General features: G+C 39.5%; 1 protein-coding gene across 1 annotated transcript; it reads right to left on the bottom strand.

Moving 5' to 3' along the window:
- Window positions 1-4,075: 4,075 nt before the first annotated feature.
- On the bottom strand, window positions 4,076-11,953 carry CDX4 (caudal type homeobox 4). The gene is made up of 4 exons (XM_047848210.1): window positions 11,706-11,953; window positions 10,923-11,473; window positions 5,449-5,594; window positions 4,076-4,282 (listed from the first exon to the last, which is right to left on the bottom strand). Exons 1-4 carry the CDS (start codon window positions 11,951-11,953, stop codon window positions 4,076-4,078), a joined length of 1,152 nt encoding a protein of 383 aa, XP_047704166.1.
- Between the last annotated feature and the right edge of the window lie 815 nt (window positions 11,954-12,768).

The raw sequence follows: 12,768 nt of genomic DNA, 5'->3' as shown, positions 1-12,768 counted from the left end.
CAAGTCAGTCAGAGAAATACCAATACCATAGGATTATGTAGAATTTAAGAAACAAAACAGATGAGCATAAGGAATGGGGGTAAAAAAGAGAAAGAGGCAAACCATAAGAGACTCTTAACTATAGAGAACAAACTGAGGGTTGCTGGCGGGAGGTGGTCAGGGGATGGGCTAAATGGGTGGTGAGTATTAAGGAGGGCACTTGTGATGAGCACTGGGTGTTATATGTAAGTGATGAATTACTAAATTCTACTCCTGAAGCAAATATTACACTATATGTTAACTAACTAGAATTTAAATAAAAATTTGACACAAACAAAAAAAAACAAAGACTATATCCTCTAGTGAGTTCCTCTCTTCTGTATTGTTATTGCAGTTGCAACCACTCTAATGTATTTGTTTTTAGCTTTCTTAAGGAATAATTGATATACAGGAAACTGCATGCATTTAAAGTATGAAAGTTGATTTTGGACATGTGACACTCATGAAACCATCACCAGAAGTAACATAAGGAACATATCTAACACCCCCAAAATGTTCTTTTTATACCCTGGTTTATAGTTTGATATATATATCAAACAGTTTGATAGTATTAAAATGTTTCAACCCAGAAAAAAAGTTGGACTCTCTGGATCTGAGCTAAGAGTTGAAATCTTTCCTTGGGCATTGATTCTTTCCTCCTTGGAAGAGAAACCAGACCCTCCCAAAGATCTTTCTTTGCAGTTGTACACAAACAGCTCCCAGACTGGATCAAGGACTTTAAGAAAGGAACTGGGAGATTGGAACACTTTTATAGGTTGCGAGAAGAATTCTAAAATCTCAAATTACTTGAGGACAAACTAAATGTAGATTTGGTGTGAAAACATGTTTCTTAAGGAAACTTTTTTTTCTCTTATAAAATAGCATGAATTTGAAATGTAATGAAAATATGAAAATATGCTTAATCCCACCATTGCAGCTGAACACTGTCAGTCATTTAGCATGTTTTTATTCCTAACCCTTCCTTTATCAGAAAATAATTTCTTTATTGAAAGAAATCTACTTTAAATGCAACTTTTGAATTTTGGTGTTTAACCTTTTTTTCTGTGCATACCTCCAAAGCACACACAACCACAATAGAGCCATAAAAGCATGGGATGTATATTTTTCTCGGGTCTCAGAGAAAGAATGAACATATTTTATTAGAGAAAGTGGCTGCAAAATGCTATTAAGAACACAAAGCTTTGTACTGTGGTTCTATTAGCAGGTTCTAGAGAATTAGTATTTATAAAAGTAGAGAAATGTTTCTTCTCTGTTGAACAAAAGTTTATAACAGTAACGAACAACCCGCTGAGAGATCCAACAGCTATAGCCAAAGGTATTCCTTTCTTTTGGTGAAGGAGTGTTAGGGATGAGGAAACTAAGTACCTATGTAAACTCAAAATTTAGCTTCCTTATCCTTAAAATCCCCACTTCTCTCCTCACTGGATTGGAAGGACTCATTTTAATGTTGATTTTCCATGTCCAGCACTCTAGATGGCCTACTGGCCAATTAGTATGCTATATATTTCACTCCATATTTATTGGAAGCAATGAGGTAGAACAGAATGTGTGCTGCCCTGGGAGTCAAGAAATCTTAGCACAGTGCCTGGTATGGAGTAGGTACTAAATAAATAATTCAATCGAGCAAGCCTGTGTTCTAATCCTAAATTTTGCCATTAACCCTCTGAAAAGTTGGTAACTTTTTGAAGAGAAAGAAAGCTTCAATTGATCTCTCCTTATTATCTTCCCCCAATACATAGACCTGAGCTAAGAAAAATATTCGTTAACCAAAGATACTTAAACACCTCTAGTCTCTAGTTTCTTAACCTACAGAGTGGGAAGTAATAACTCTTGCCTATCTCATGAGAGTATTAGGCCAGATAATATACAAGTGTTAAAGTGCATTGAGAAATATAAAATATTACACACATGTAAAGCATTATTAAGATTATTGGTAGAAGCCCCAAATTCGCTGATGGGGAGGGTAGGTGAGCTGAAAAACAAGGGTTAAGGGTCCATTTCTAGGTAGTAATTATCTGCTGGTGGGTACTTAGCTGGATGCAACTTCAGTGACATAATCTGATACCATTGGATAGGAAGGGGTGCTTTGAGTTTGAATCCATCACTAGAGACTGCAAAAGATTATTTTTATGTAACTCAGGTTCTCATCAACATCCATAATTGCCTTGCAGTGTGTTTGGAAAGTGAATGATTGCTTATGTCTCCATTTCCTTATCAGCAAAATGGGGCAATTGATACCTTCCTTATAAAAATTTTGTGAATATGCATGAAGAGAAGGCAGAATATAACTCCAAGGGCCTGGATCAAAGATAGAGGGTTTTTTTCTTAAATCTTTTCAAGACTAAATGATGTAACCTCAGGAGAAGCCATAGAAAAGAAGCCCTCTTTCTGAGATTTTTATAAGGAGAGGGAAAGATAAGTTTCTTATCCCTAACCTAAATACAGGTAGTATGCTCAAGAATCTAATTTCTTAAGAATTTCAAAAATGGGGGTGCCTCAGTGGCTCAGTTGGTTAAGTGTCCGACTCTTGATGTCAGCTCAGGTTGTGATCACTAGGTGCTGAGATCAAGCCCCAGCTCGGACTTCCTGCTGACAGCATGGAGCTTGCTTGGGATTCTTGCCCATTCTCTTTGCCCCTCCTCCACTCATACATGTGCTCCCTCTCTCATAAAATAAATACACATTGAAAAAAGAATCTTGAAAAGGAAAGTAAAGTTGTGCTTTGATTACTTTCCTACTTTAATAAAACTTTCTTTTATGGGGCACCTGGGTGGATCAGTCGGTTAAGGGTCCGACTTTGGTTCAAGTCATGATCTTGTGGTTGGTGAGTTCGAGCCCCACATCAGGCTCTGAACTGTAAGCACAGGCTCAGAGCCTGGAGCTTGCTTTGGATTCTGTGTCTCCATCTCTCTCTGCCCCTCCTTAATTTGTGCTCTGTTTCTCTCTCAAAAATAAATAAACATTAACATTTTTAAAAAATTAAATTTAAAGCTTTCTTTTAAATTTTCTTAATTTAAAATGATTCAGAGTCCAGTCTTTGGCCACTTTGACATGCAAATAGTCTACTGGACCAACACCAAAAATTCCAGACAACTCTACTCACTGTAACCCAAATTGTGTGTTTGGAACCTGTAAACTGCATCTCTTTGGGCCATATTGCATGGAAATGACATAATGTAAATAAAATTGAACAGATTGATGGTGATGGCAAGGAGAGGCTATAGACCTACACACTGTCTTTGTGTTTATGTTAACTCTGACTGCCACTGAACTATAGCACTAAATAGAGTAAAAAGACAGGGGACTAGGGTTTATTCTGTTAGAGAGATGCCTTTTTAATGACTCAAGCTGGGCTGTATTTTCCTAATCCAATTTCATTGTTTTGGCAAGATCTGAAATTGATACTACAGGTTGGAAGTTCTGAGATGAGGTACAATCACCAGAAAATGATTGATCGATGAACAAAAATAGTCTTTCTAGTTGTTACTTTTATTAATCAGTGATAATGGAATCAGAATCATCTCCTGCTGACTTTTAAACATTTGTCTTGTTGTGAAAATGCTGTTAGCTTTTGAGTTAACCACTGCAAAGGTAGCTACAGGTGGATAAATTTCTGCTTACCTCCCCCACCCCACCAAGATAGCATAAAAGAACACACCCAGCATCAAATAACAAACACAAGTACACATACACAAGTGTGCCTCCTGGATGGACTATTTTTTACAATTTGTTCACAAGCCAGTTTCTAAAATTGTGAATAGGGTTGCAAGGTCCTGTGATTGTTAGCTTTTAATTACATAGCTTTCCTCCTAGTTCCTAAGTGATGGCCATATAGCATAGCGCATAATAGGAGTTTTCTGGGGATAGTTAACAGTAAGTGACCTCTCAATTGTCTTCAACCCACTGTGCATCCACTTGTTCTGAATACTGCTTTATGAGAAGTTACATCCTGTCCTAACTCCCCTGCTGATATCTTAAGAGACCAAGAGGACAATGCTAAAGGATAGGGGACTTTCTATTTCTCTTTGCCTTTCTTTCATTCAGAGACTACGACCTGCTGTATCTCAATAGGTTGAAATCTACAAACAGCAGATGGGGTGGTGAAAAAAGTGTTAGGGAGTTCCCCAGGGCTGATGGAACCAGAGTCACTTTGCACTGAGCCTCCACTGTTCTCAAACTGGGAGATTTTCTTTTTGATCATCTTTCTCTCCTTGGCTCTGCGATTCTGAAACCAGATTTTCACCTGAAACACAAAATGCTTTGGATTTAATGGGGCAACATACTGAATGCAGTTTTCATAGTTGTTGCTGATATCATACAGGGATTTTAGCATTTACAAAACCTTACTACATGTATCACTTCATTTGAGCCTCCCAATGACCTTGTAAAGTATAGCTATTTAACAGGTTAAAAAAAACCCTGAGATTGAGAGAAGGAAAGTATCTTGCATGAGATGAAACTGAGATCAAGTCCAGGGCTACTGATTCTAAATGCAGTGCTCTTTATATTATACCTCATCCACCACCTCTATTGCACAGACAGAAATAAATGATAGAATGGCAGATGCTGAGGTGTGGTGATAAAAAGGGAGGGATTTAAAATAACAAAGGTGATTATGATCTGTCATTAAAAGTAATTTCCTAATAATAAAGTTAGTGAAACATAGAACTGGGTGAACAAGAGTGATGAAATACTATATTTATTTCTGTGATACCAATGTGCCTTCACACATGGTTGAAACACAAGCTGCTTGGGATAGGGAATACACTAATGGACTTTAAAATTCTAGCATTCTATGATTCCAGAATTACTTCTAGACTTAAGTGAAAAACCATCAGGTAGTTGTGTAATGTCAAAGTTCAGGTAAATGGAAACCATTGATCCTTGTCATGCTTTAATCTTCATTGAGTGCCCACATATGCTAAATGTGAGGCAAGCATAATAGAATTACACAGACCATAGAAAATTAAATTTCATACCATGAATAATAGAAAAACTTGGTTCAGGTAGCAGCATTTGGTGTTCAGTTATTATCATAGTTTGATTGATATGAACCAGATAATTGCCATGATTGACAATTCTCCACTTTATACATTGGTTGTGACTACTAGGGGGATCAATCAAGGTTTTGACTTGACTAATTCTATGGGAGTTTTAATCCTTCTCCCCCTCCTACATCCCAACCCTTTGCTTCCATATCTACATATTGTCCATCATATTTAAATATTAATAAACCCACTGATCGATGAGACTAAATGAGGAGGTCCAGTAAGATGAATGTGGGCTTTAGGAAAGCTTGGAAAATGTCTTGGTCTTCTATTTTGCTTCCACTATTGCTTTTAGACTGCCTTAAAACCTCAGTCTATTGAAATGACCATATAAGACATGTTGGATATACTTCTGGTATACCTGTCTTTCAGAAAGGCCCAGGTTGACTGCTAGTTCTGATTTTCTCCGAATGGTGATGTATCTATTGCAGTGGAATTCCTTCTCTAGCTCCAATCTCTGATGATCTGTGTAAACCACACGATACTTTTCTTTTGTCCTGGTTTTCCCTGTTATGGGAGAAAGCAATATATTTAATCATATTTTACTTCTTAGGAGACTGTTTTGGTTGAAAGATTCATAACTACTGTTGCCATCCTTATCTATTACTCTCTAATATGAAACAAGTACATTTTTTGAACCAAATATGTCATATGTCCACTTCTCCATTAAACTCTTTGTCATCTGTGGCTATATATATATATATATATATATATATATATAACACACTTATCATGCCACCATTGACTTCCTGCTACACCAAAGCATTTTATTTATTTTTTAAAGCAAACACCTAACCCATGATCTTCATTCTCTTCCCACTCACATATGGGAATAGCATTGGCAGTAGTAACAAAATATATCATATATACACTTTCTTTTATATTTTATGCAGGTCCTTCATACCATTTCCTATTGAACCTCTAACCTACACTTTTGAATTATGCAGAGTGTGTCTTATCCCAATTTTACCAATAAGAAACCTGAGGCTCAGTGTAGGTAAGTGGTTCTGGGCTAGTAAGTTGAAGTGTGGGGACCCAAACATATACCTCTGACTCCCAGTCCAGTATGCTAAATATTATTCCTAGTTTAAACATGCTTGGAAGCATAAGAATCTCCAAGTGTGGCAAATTATTCTGTGATCCTGACATTATTAGTTACATACATTCTAGTTATGTATACATTCTAGAGATAATTTTGTTTGGGTAGTAATTTAAAAAGAAAATATTTATTGTCTCTTAGATTCTGTGCTAGGATAGCCCTTATTACCTACCAGAAAAAAATATTTTCTTTTGTGAAGTCTTAAATCAATTTTATTTCCAAGTGGCTAATGAATGGGGGAAGGAGGTGTTGACTTAAGCAGAATAAAATGAGTATTCTAGTATTCTTTGAAAGGATATACAAACATTTGCTTTGTGTTACAGCATTTAACTAATTTCTCATGCCCTTCGTCAAATAGAGTATTATTCCTGCTTTTATATTTTCCAAAGGTGATTAGGAAGCTTCTCTTTCTTTTCAGTTTTTCTAACTCCCTCCAGGATCTTCCTCCTTTTCTCTATGGCATTTGGCAAACTGCTTCTGATCTGCCCTGGTTGTTTTTGATGTGAGGTTTTGGGGAGCGATCTGTAGGACAAAGGTTTCTTTAAAGTGGTTCTCTAAACCTCATTGAGGTGTTAAGATGCAGCACAGGCCTAACAAAGGAGGCTACGTGGCATCAGATCCCATCCTGAACCCTCTTTGCATTCAGGAACACCAACCAGTTGGTTTGAAATTTACAAGCCCTAAACAAATGTCAGACACTCTTTCATCTCCAGGAAAGAAATAAAAACATGTGAATGTAGAAACAAATTCTAAATGAGAGATATGTTTTAGTATTAAACTTAATGGGCTGAATAACCCATGGACTAATGAACTAAACAAAACTTCTCCTCTTGAAAACTGGAAATGATGAGCCCTGGTCAATTAACCTACCTGAAAGGCCCAAACTTTGAGCTGGTTTTCTGAATCCAAACAGAAACCCAGGAAACCAGGGGTCTGGCATTTGGTTTGTTACAAAGGCAGATGTATATTTGAGATCACAGTGAATACTTTGAGATTTAATTTATTTCCAGAACCTCATATCTTAGGATCAAAAAATATTTTTTGAAGAGATGTTTCTTAAAAGCCATTCTAATCCCAAAGTAGCTGAGTATTTAAATTATAACTTGAGGCAGAAGTTAAAATTCAACTTGTGTATGTCTGTGTTTTCTGTTCTTTGATAATCAGTAAATATAACCAGACTTCAAGAACTCTGAAAGGTTGCAGTCCTTCCCTACCCCCATTGGCCATAAATTCCCCTCTTGCAGTTTCTTCTGAGGACAATAAAGTCAAGACCAGCCCTCTTTATTTGCCATGAAAATCCTCACCCTTTCCGGCAATATAACCCCTGAAGAAAGGAGGGATGAGGAAGAGCCCAGCTGCATATCAAAGCCATGTGAAGTGTTAAAAAGAATCTGTTGTCTCCATCTGACAGATAAGACCTCAAACGTCAAGAAGATGTAGCCCAGGGGAAATATTGACTGCACATTTTGCAAAGAGAAATGAATTCTTCTCGTGTCCCTCCTCCTGAACTCTCTTCTTCTGTTTCATTGCCTCTGCCCCTTAAATGATGAAATTGGGTTGAATGGGATTTGACCATCTTCTAGCAGATTCCATATTCCCATACCAAACCAAAGCAAAGATGATGAAAACCAGTTTCCTTCTTTCAGGAGTACAGTGCAATTGACTTCATAATAATGACTTTCCATCTATGCTCCTTTTAGGTAAAAATTAAATCCAGATTCATGTGTAAAAATTGTCCAATGAAATGGTCAAAACAAAACAACACAATGATAAGCTTCAAGAATTATTAAGCAACTTATTTTCTGAAGTGTCTTAATTGAGTAAAACCTTTTAAGTACAACTTCCTCAGTGTTTTGTCCAGTGGCTTAATCAGAATTATTCAAAGTCACTTCCTTCTCTCTATCTCACTCCTAACAAAAAAACCTTTCTCCAGTCCTGCTTAGGTTACTGCCTTGGCAAAACTCATCCAAGGCTATAACTGTGGGTAATAGAAAAGATGAAAAAAAGAATTCCTAGCTGTAATACACTGACAATGTTTAAAATATGAAAATACTTAACTTTTCACAGAACCTTTCTTTCTTTCCATATAATCTTTAAAATGAGATGTGTATTGAAACAAACCACTTAGGGAACAAAACAGAAGTAAAAAATATCTTTCTTTTTAACCAAACCACCTAGGGGATAGTCATTTACTCTATATGTAAGTACCCTTTCTGTCCTTAGAAATTTAAAGCAATAATAGTCATTATGAAATGTTTTCTGATTGTTCCCTAAATTGTGTATTTTTCTTTCTTTAAGTTAAGGTTATTTAAAATAGTCCTCAGTAATGGAAAGAGCTTTTATTTGATTATCTTAATCAGACAGGGGTTACTTCCATTTTGTAGTTCATCTAATTGTCTTCTCAGCCATAAGCCAAATGTTGTCCCATAGTACTACAGAGTGAAGTAGAAAATTTAGGAGGATCTGACTCATTCATTCATTTAACAAATATTTGTTTAACACTATGTACTAAGCATACAAATGGGTACATTTTGGTTCAGAGTGGTCCAGTGAGGTGATCAGCTTAATTTTTTTGTGGAGTTCAAAACCTGAGACCCATAGAAGGGCTTCAGTGGAGCCATGAATCTCTCAAAATTATTCAAAAAATGACATGTGTGTGTATGTGTGTGCATGTGTGTGCAAGTATGTATGTACATTTTTCTGGGGAAAGGTACATAGTTTTCATTATATTCTTAAATTGTAGCTAAATCTGCATCTTGGGCTACAAGCATACAGGAAAATGACAATTTTAATTTATAAGACATTAAAATGAAACAAAGGTTGAATACAATAAAGCTTCAACTACAAGATAACCTGCCAGGAGTCAAAGGGGTTCCAAAATAATTCAATTTTAAATTTCTTATAGAGTTTGGAGAGAAAATCTTGTGAAGGTGGCATTGTATAGCCAAGTTTGAAGGTTTGATGACATGACAAACTAAGGAGTCCGTTTCTAAACTTCTCCTGGCATCAGCATTACCCAATAGGGAGACCTGAGCTTATGAAAACAAATGTAAATGGAAGACTTTTAAGCACAGAAACCTGTCACATTTTCTCTCATAAACAAAAATTCAAGACTCAAGATAATTTCTTTTGTCCTTCTCCCTCCCACCAATTGTTCTCTCTTCCAAACATACTAAAGAGACTTTCCTTTTCTAAAGTACTTCAAAACATCATCTTGGACTGAGAGCAGCTACTTTTTGACTTTTGTATTTTTTGCTGATCTTAGGTCTTAGTAAATGTATGTTAATTACAACCCTAAGATTAGATGTAATAACAGCCCCAAGAATGTCCCACCCTAACCTCATTTTCTATTCTACTTAGCCAGCTGACTTGCCCATATTTTTAAAAATGCAGATTTACTTCCAAACACTTTAAAGCGAAGTGTTTAGCTCTACTCTTAGTTTGGGATTGCTACCCTAGTAATGTCCCAATCAACCAGAACTGCCTCTTCCTAACTAAGAGTCCTCCTAATGATAAAAGTTGATCCCTTCCCACTCTCGTTTTTGCTTTTTAAAGGGGAGAAAAAGTGCAGAACTTTGAACAAAAACATAATCATTATGGACAAATGCTACTAAAATTCATTTCCTCTCCAGAGGGATAAAAGTGATAGAGTAAAATTTTACCAATTTTCTCCAATGACAGGGAGCGACAGATTGGAATAATAAAAATATGGTAAAAGAACAACTACAGCTGAAAACAGACATCTCTCCACCTCCCCTCATCCAGGATTAAAGCAGAGTACCCATTTCCCCTGCCCTGGGCTCCCAGCAGCCCCCATTGGCTTGCTGGTAGGAGCATGAGTCAGCATTAGGCTGGGATCTCTGGGCCTTCCTGCACTCCATCACAGACCTGCATCCAGCCTCTGTGTCTCCAGAAGCCTTTCTGGACAGTTATGAAGTCTTTAACTTCCTATTAGTGCTGGGGCTGATAGTTGTGTGCCCATGCATGTTAGAGTTGAGTAGCTTATTATGTTCCAGCAGTGTGCTGTTGCCTTCTCACCTGACTCAACTCTTCTATTGGCAGAAAAGATGTTGGAAGAAAGTAATGGGTTTGAGTCCAGCTTGCCTCTGCCAAGTTGGGTGAATGAAGCTGAAGTTTCCTTGAAAGCCAAGATGACAAGGCCACTTTGCAATGGGGGGCCTTCGTGGCTAAACTGGAAGGTCCATTGCCAACCAAGCACTGTGAAACCTAAGTTGAGCATGACCAGCTTTTGAGGGGAGTGGACCTGCCCAGATGGGGAAGGGTTTTCAATAGAAAGGGCAAGCAGCAGTGACAGCACTGGGATATCCTGGCTATCCCCTCCCTTCATTCACCCATTGTCCTTTCCCGTGTATCTCTCTTCCCATCTGGGCAACTACAAGATTGGATCCTGATCCTTGTGGCTCAACATGTCCATTGTCCACCCGTTTGCTTTCTTGACTCGTCAGGAAATGATGAAAAACAACAACAACAACAACAACAACAGATCCTAGGGTCGGTTTGGTTCCAAGCGCCGCACTCTGAGGACTCTGAGCAGAGGCACATGCAAGGGGAAGTCACTAATGTGGGAGGGGACCCTGGGCACTTAGCCAGGAAGTACTCCTCAGCTAAACTGTTCGTGGAGAGGCCTGAGAAGTAGGGTGCAGACAGGCCAAGAGAAGTAGAAGCTTCAAAGCGAAGAAAGGAAGAGTGTGAGGGCATTGGGATCGATTACTCACCCGTAACCTGCACAGTCTTGCGCATCCACGCATAAGGGCTGTGAAGGCTTCTGTTAGAAGATCTGGCATCCGCGGCGTCGGTGTCTACGGGGAACAGTGACCCGCTGCCTCGGGCTGGCAGGCTGCCACTGCTGCTTCCTCCTCCCACAGGACCCAAGTTGTATTCTGAGGAGCCAAAAGCGGCAGGGCTCGAGGTCATGTTGTTCACGGGCACAGTGCCCATTGTACTGGACGACCCAGGGTAAGCATTCCAGTCTTCTCGAGGGGGACTATAGGGCGAACCCCAGCCCCCCAGCGACGACCCGTGAGAATCCATGCTGGGCATATGGGGATACCCCATGAAGTGCGCATAGGCAGGGACTGCTGTGAAGTTGGAGGCTGGCAGGAGACTCCCACCGCCCCCAGTGCCGCCAGTCCCGGCAGTGCCGCCTCCCGCGGGGTTCCTGAGAGTGCCCAGGTACATGCCTGCTTCTTTTTCCAAAAGGCAGCTTCTGGGTATGAGGAAGGAGCTCCCTAAGCCATTCTGAAGTTCTTGTAAGGCCCCAATCCGACTTTGAGAAGCAGCAGGGAATCAATACGTTACTCGGGAGCTGTACTGCACGCTCTGCTGTGCCTCTCAGACTACTCCATCCCGCGTTTCCTACCCCGTCAGGTTTCCAGGTGACTGGTAGCCCGGTATAGATAGGCCACTAATAGCTAGGCTGACGTCAAGGGGCTTCGGACTTTTACATAGCATTTGCATTTAAATGAAGGGCCATTTCACTTTCACAGGGACTTGTTCACTTAGCTCCCTCTCCCAGAGCTCCCTGGCTTTTCGGTCTCATCTTTATCACTTTTGTCCATCTGGTCCCCATAGCAGTAGTTTGCGCTTTTGGACACAAGAGTTCCTCCAAGGGTTTCTGACCAGCTCCCTCCAAAGTGAGATGAAAACAGGCAGATGCAGGGCCAAGTCCTGCTCTGGGGCCTCCTCTTTCTGCGGAACTTCCCTCACTCAGCCCAGCCTGCATCTGTGGTATCCCTTCTTCCCACATTCTCCTGCAGGAGTATTCCATTGGAATTGGCCCAGGATACCATTGAAAAGAGCTTTCCCTTCTCATTGCTCCCTCCCCCAGGAGGAGGGCTTTGTTTCTAAGAACAGAGATTCATTTCACAAGTATATATTTTGTGTCTTCTGAGTGGTAGGTACTGTTGTGGGCACTGGAAATACAGCAGTGAACAAGAGACAAACATTTTGCTCTGCATTACATTACAGTGGGTGACAGGCTGGATTAATTGAATGTTTTAAAGAAAGATGAAGAGAGTAGGTTATGAAACAAGGAAGGAAAGGGAGAAGAGGCATGTGGGAAGTGGGCTTTCTTAGTTTCATGTCAGTCCATTAGTCTCAGGTGTCTTTCCACCAGGTATGACTTCTGCCTCAAAGCCAGTGCCCCAAGGGGTCAAATTCCTGCAGTCTCAAATCCAGGGTAGCCACAGCTTCCAACTTCCTTTCACACTTGAAAATATTCCCTTTGTAAAGTTCCAATTATTGAAAAAGACGTGGGTTTGCCAGTAGATGCCAACAAACACAAGATTTCGGTTCATGAAACTGGATAACCTTTTGACCACAAAATCACTCTGCACCCCAGTGTTCTTTCCCATCTCCCCCCCAAAACCTACCACAACCTGTGCTCCTACTCAGGGAATGTGCTCCTCTATAAAGCCCAACCAAACCTGGCACCCCATATAAACTGACCTCTCTTTGGCTTTGGGAATCTCTCTTCACCTCTGGGAATTTCAGGGATTTTTCCTGTATAAAATAGAGATCCTAAGTGTCTACACTACAAGGCAGGATTTGAGATAATATATT

The sequence above is a fragment of the Prionailurus viverrinus genome, unplaced genomic scaffold, assembly GCF_022837055.1.
Source record: "Prionailurus viverrinus isolate Anna unplaced genomic scaffold, UM_Priviv_1.0 scaffold_55, whole genome shotgun sequence".
Taxonomy (NCBI): Eukaryota; Metazoa; Chordata; class Mammalia; order Carnivora; family Felidae; genus Prionailurus; species Prionailurus viverrinus.
The sequence above is the reverse complement of the archived record's forward strand: the minus strand, read 5'-3'. Positions and strand labels throughout refer to the sequence as shown.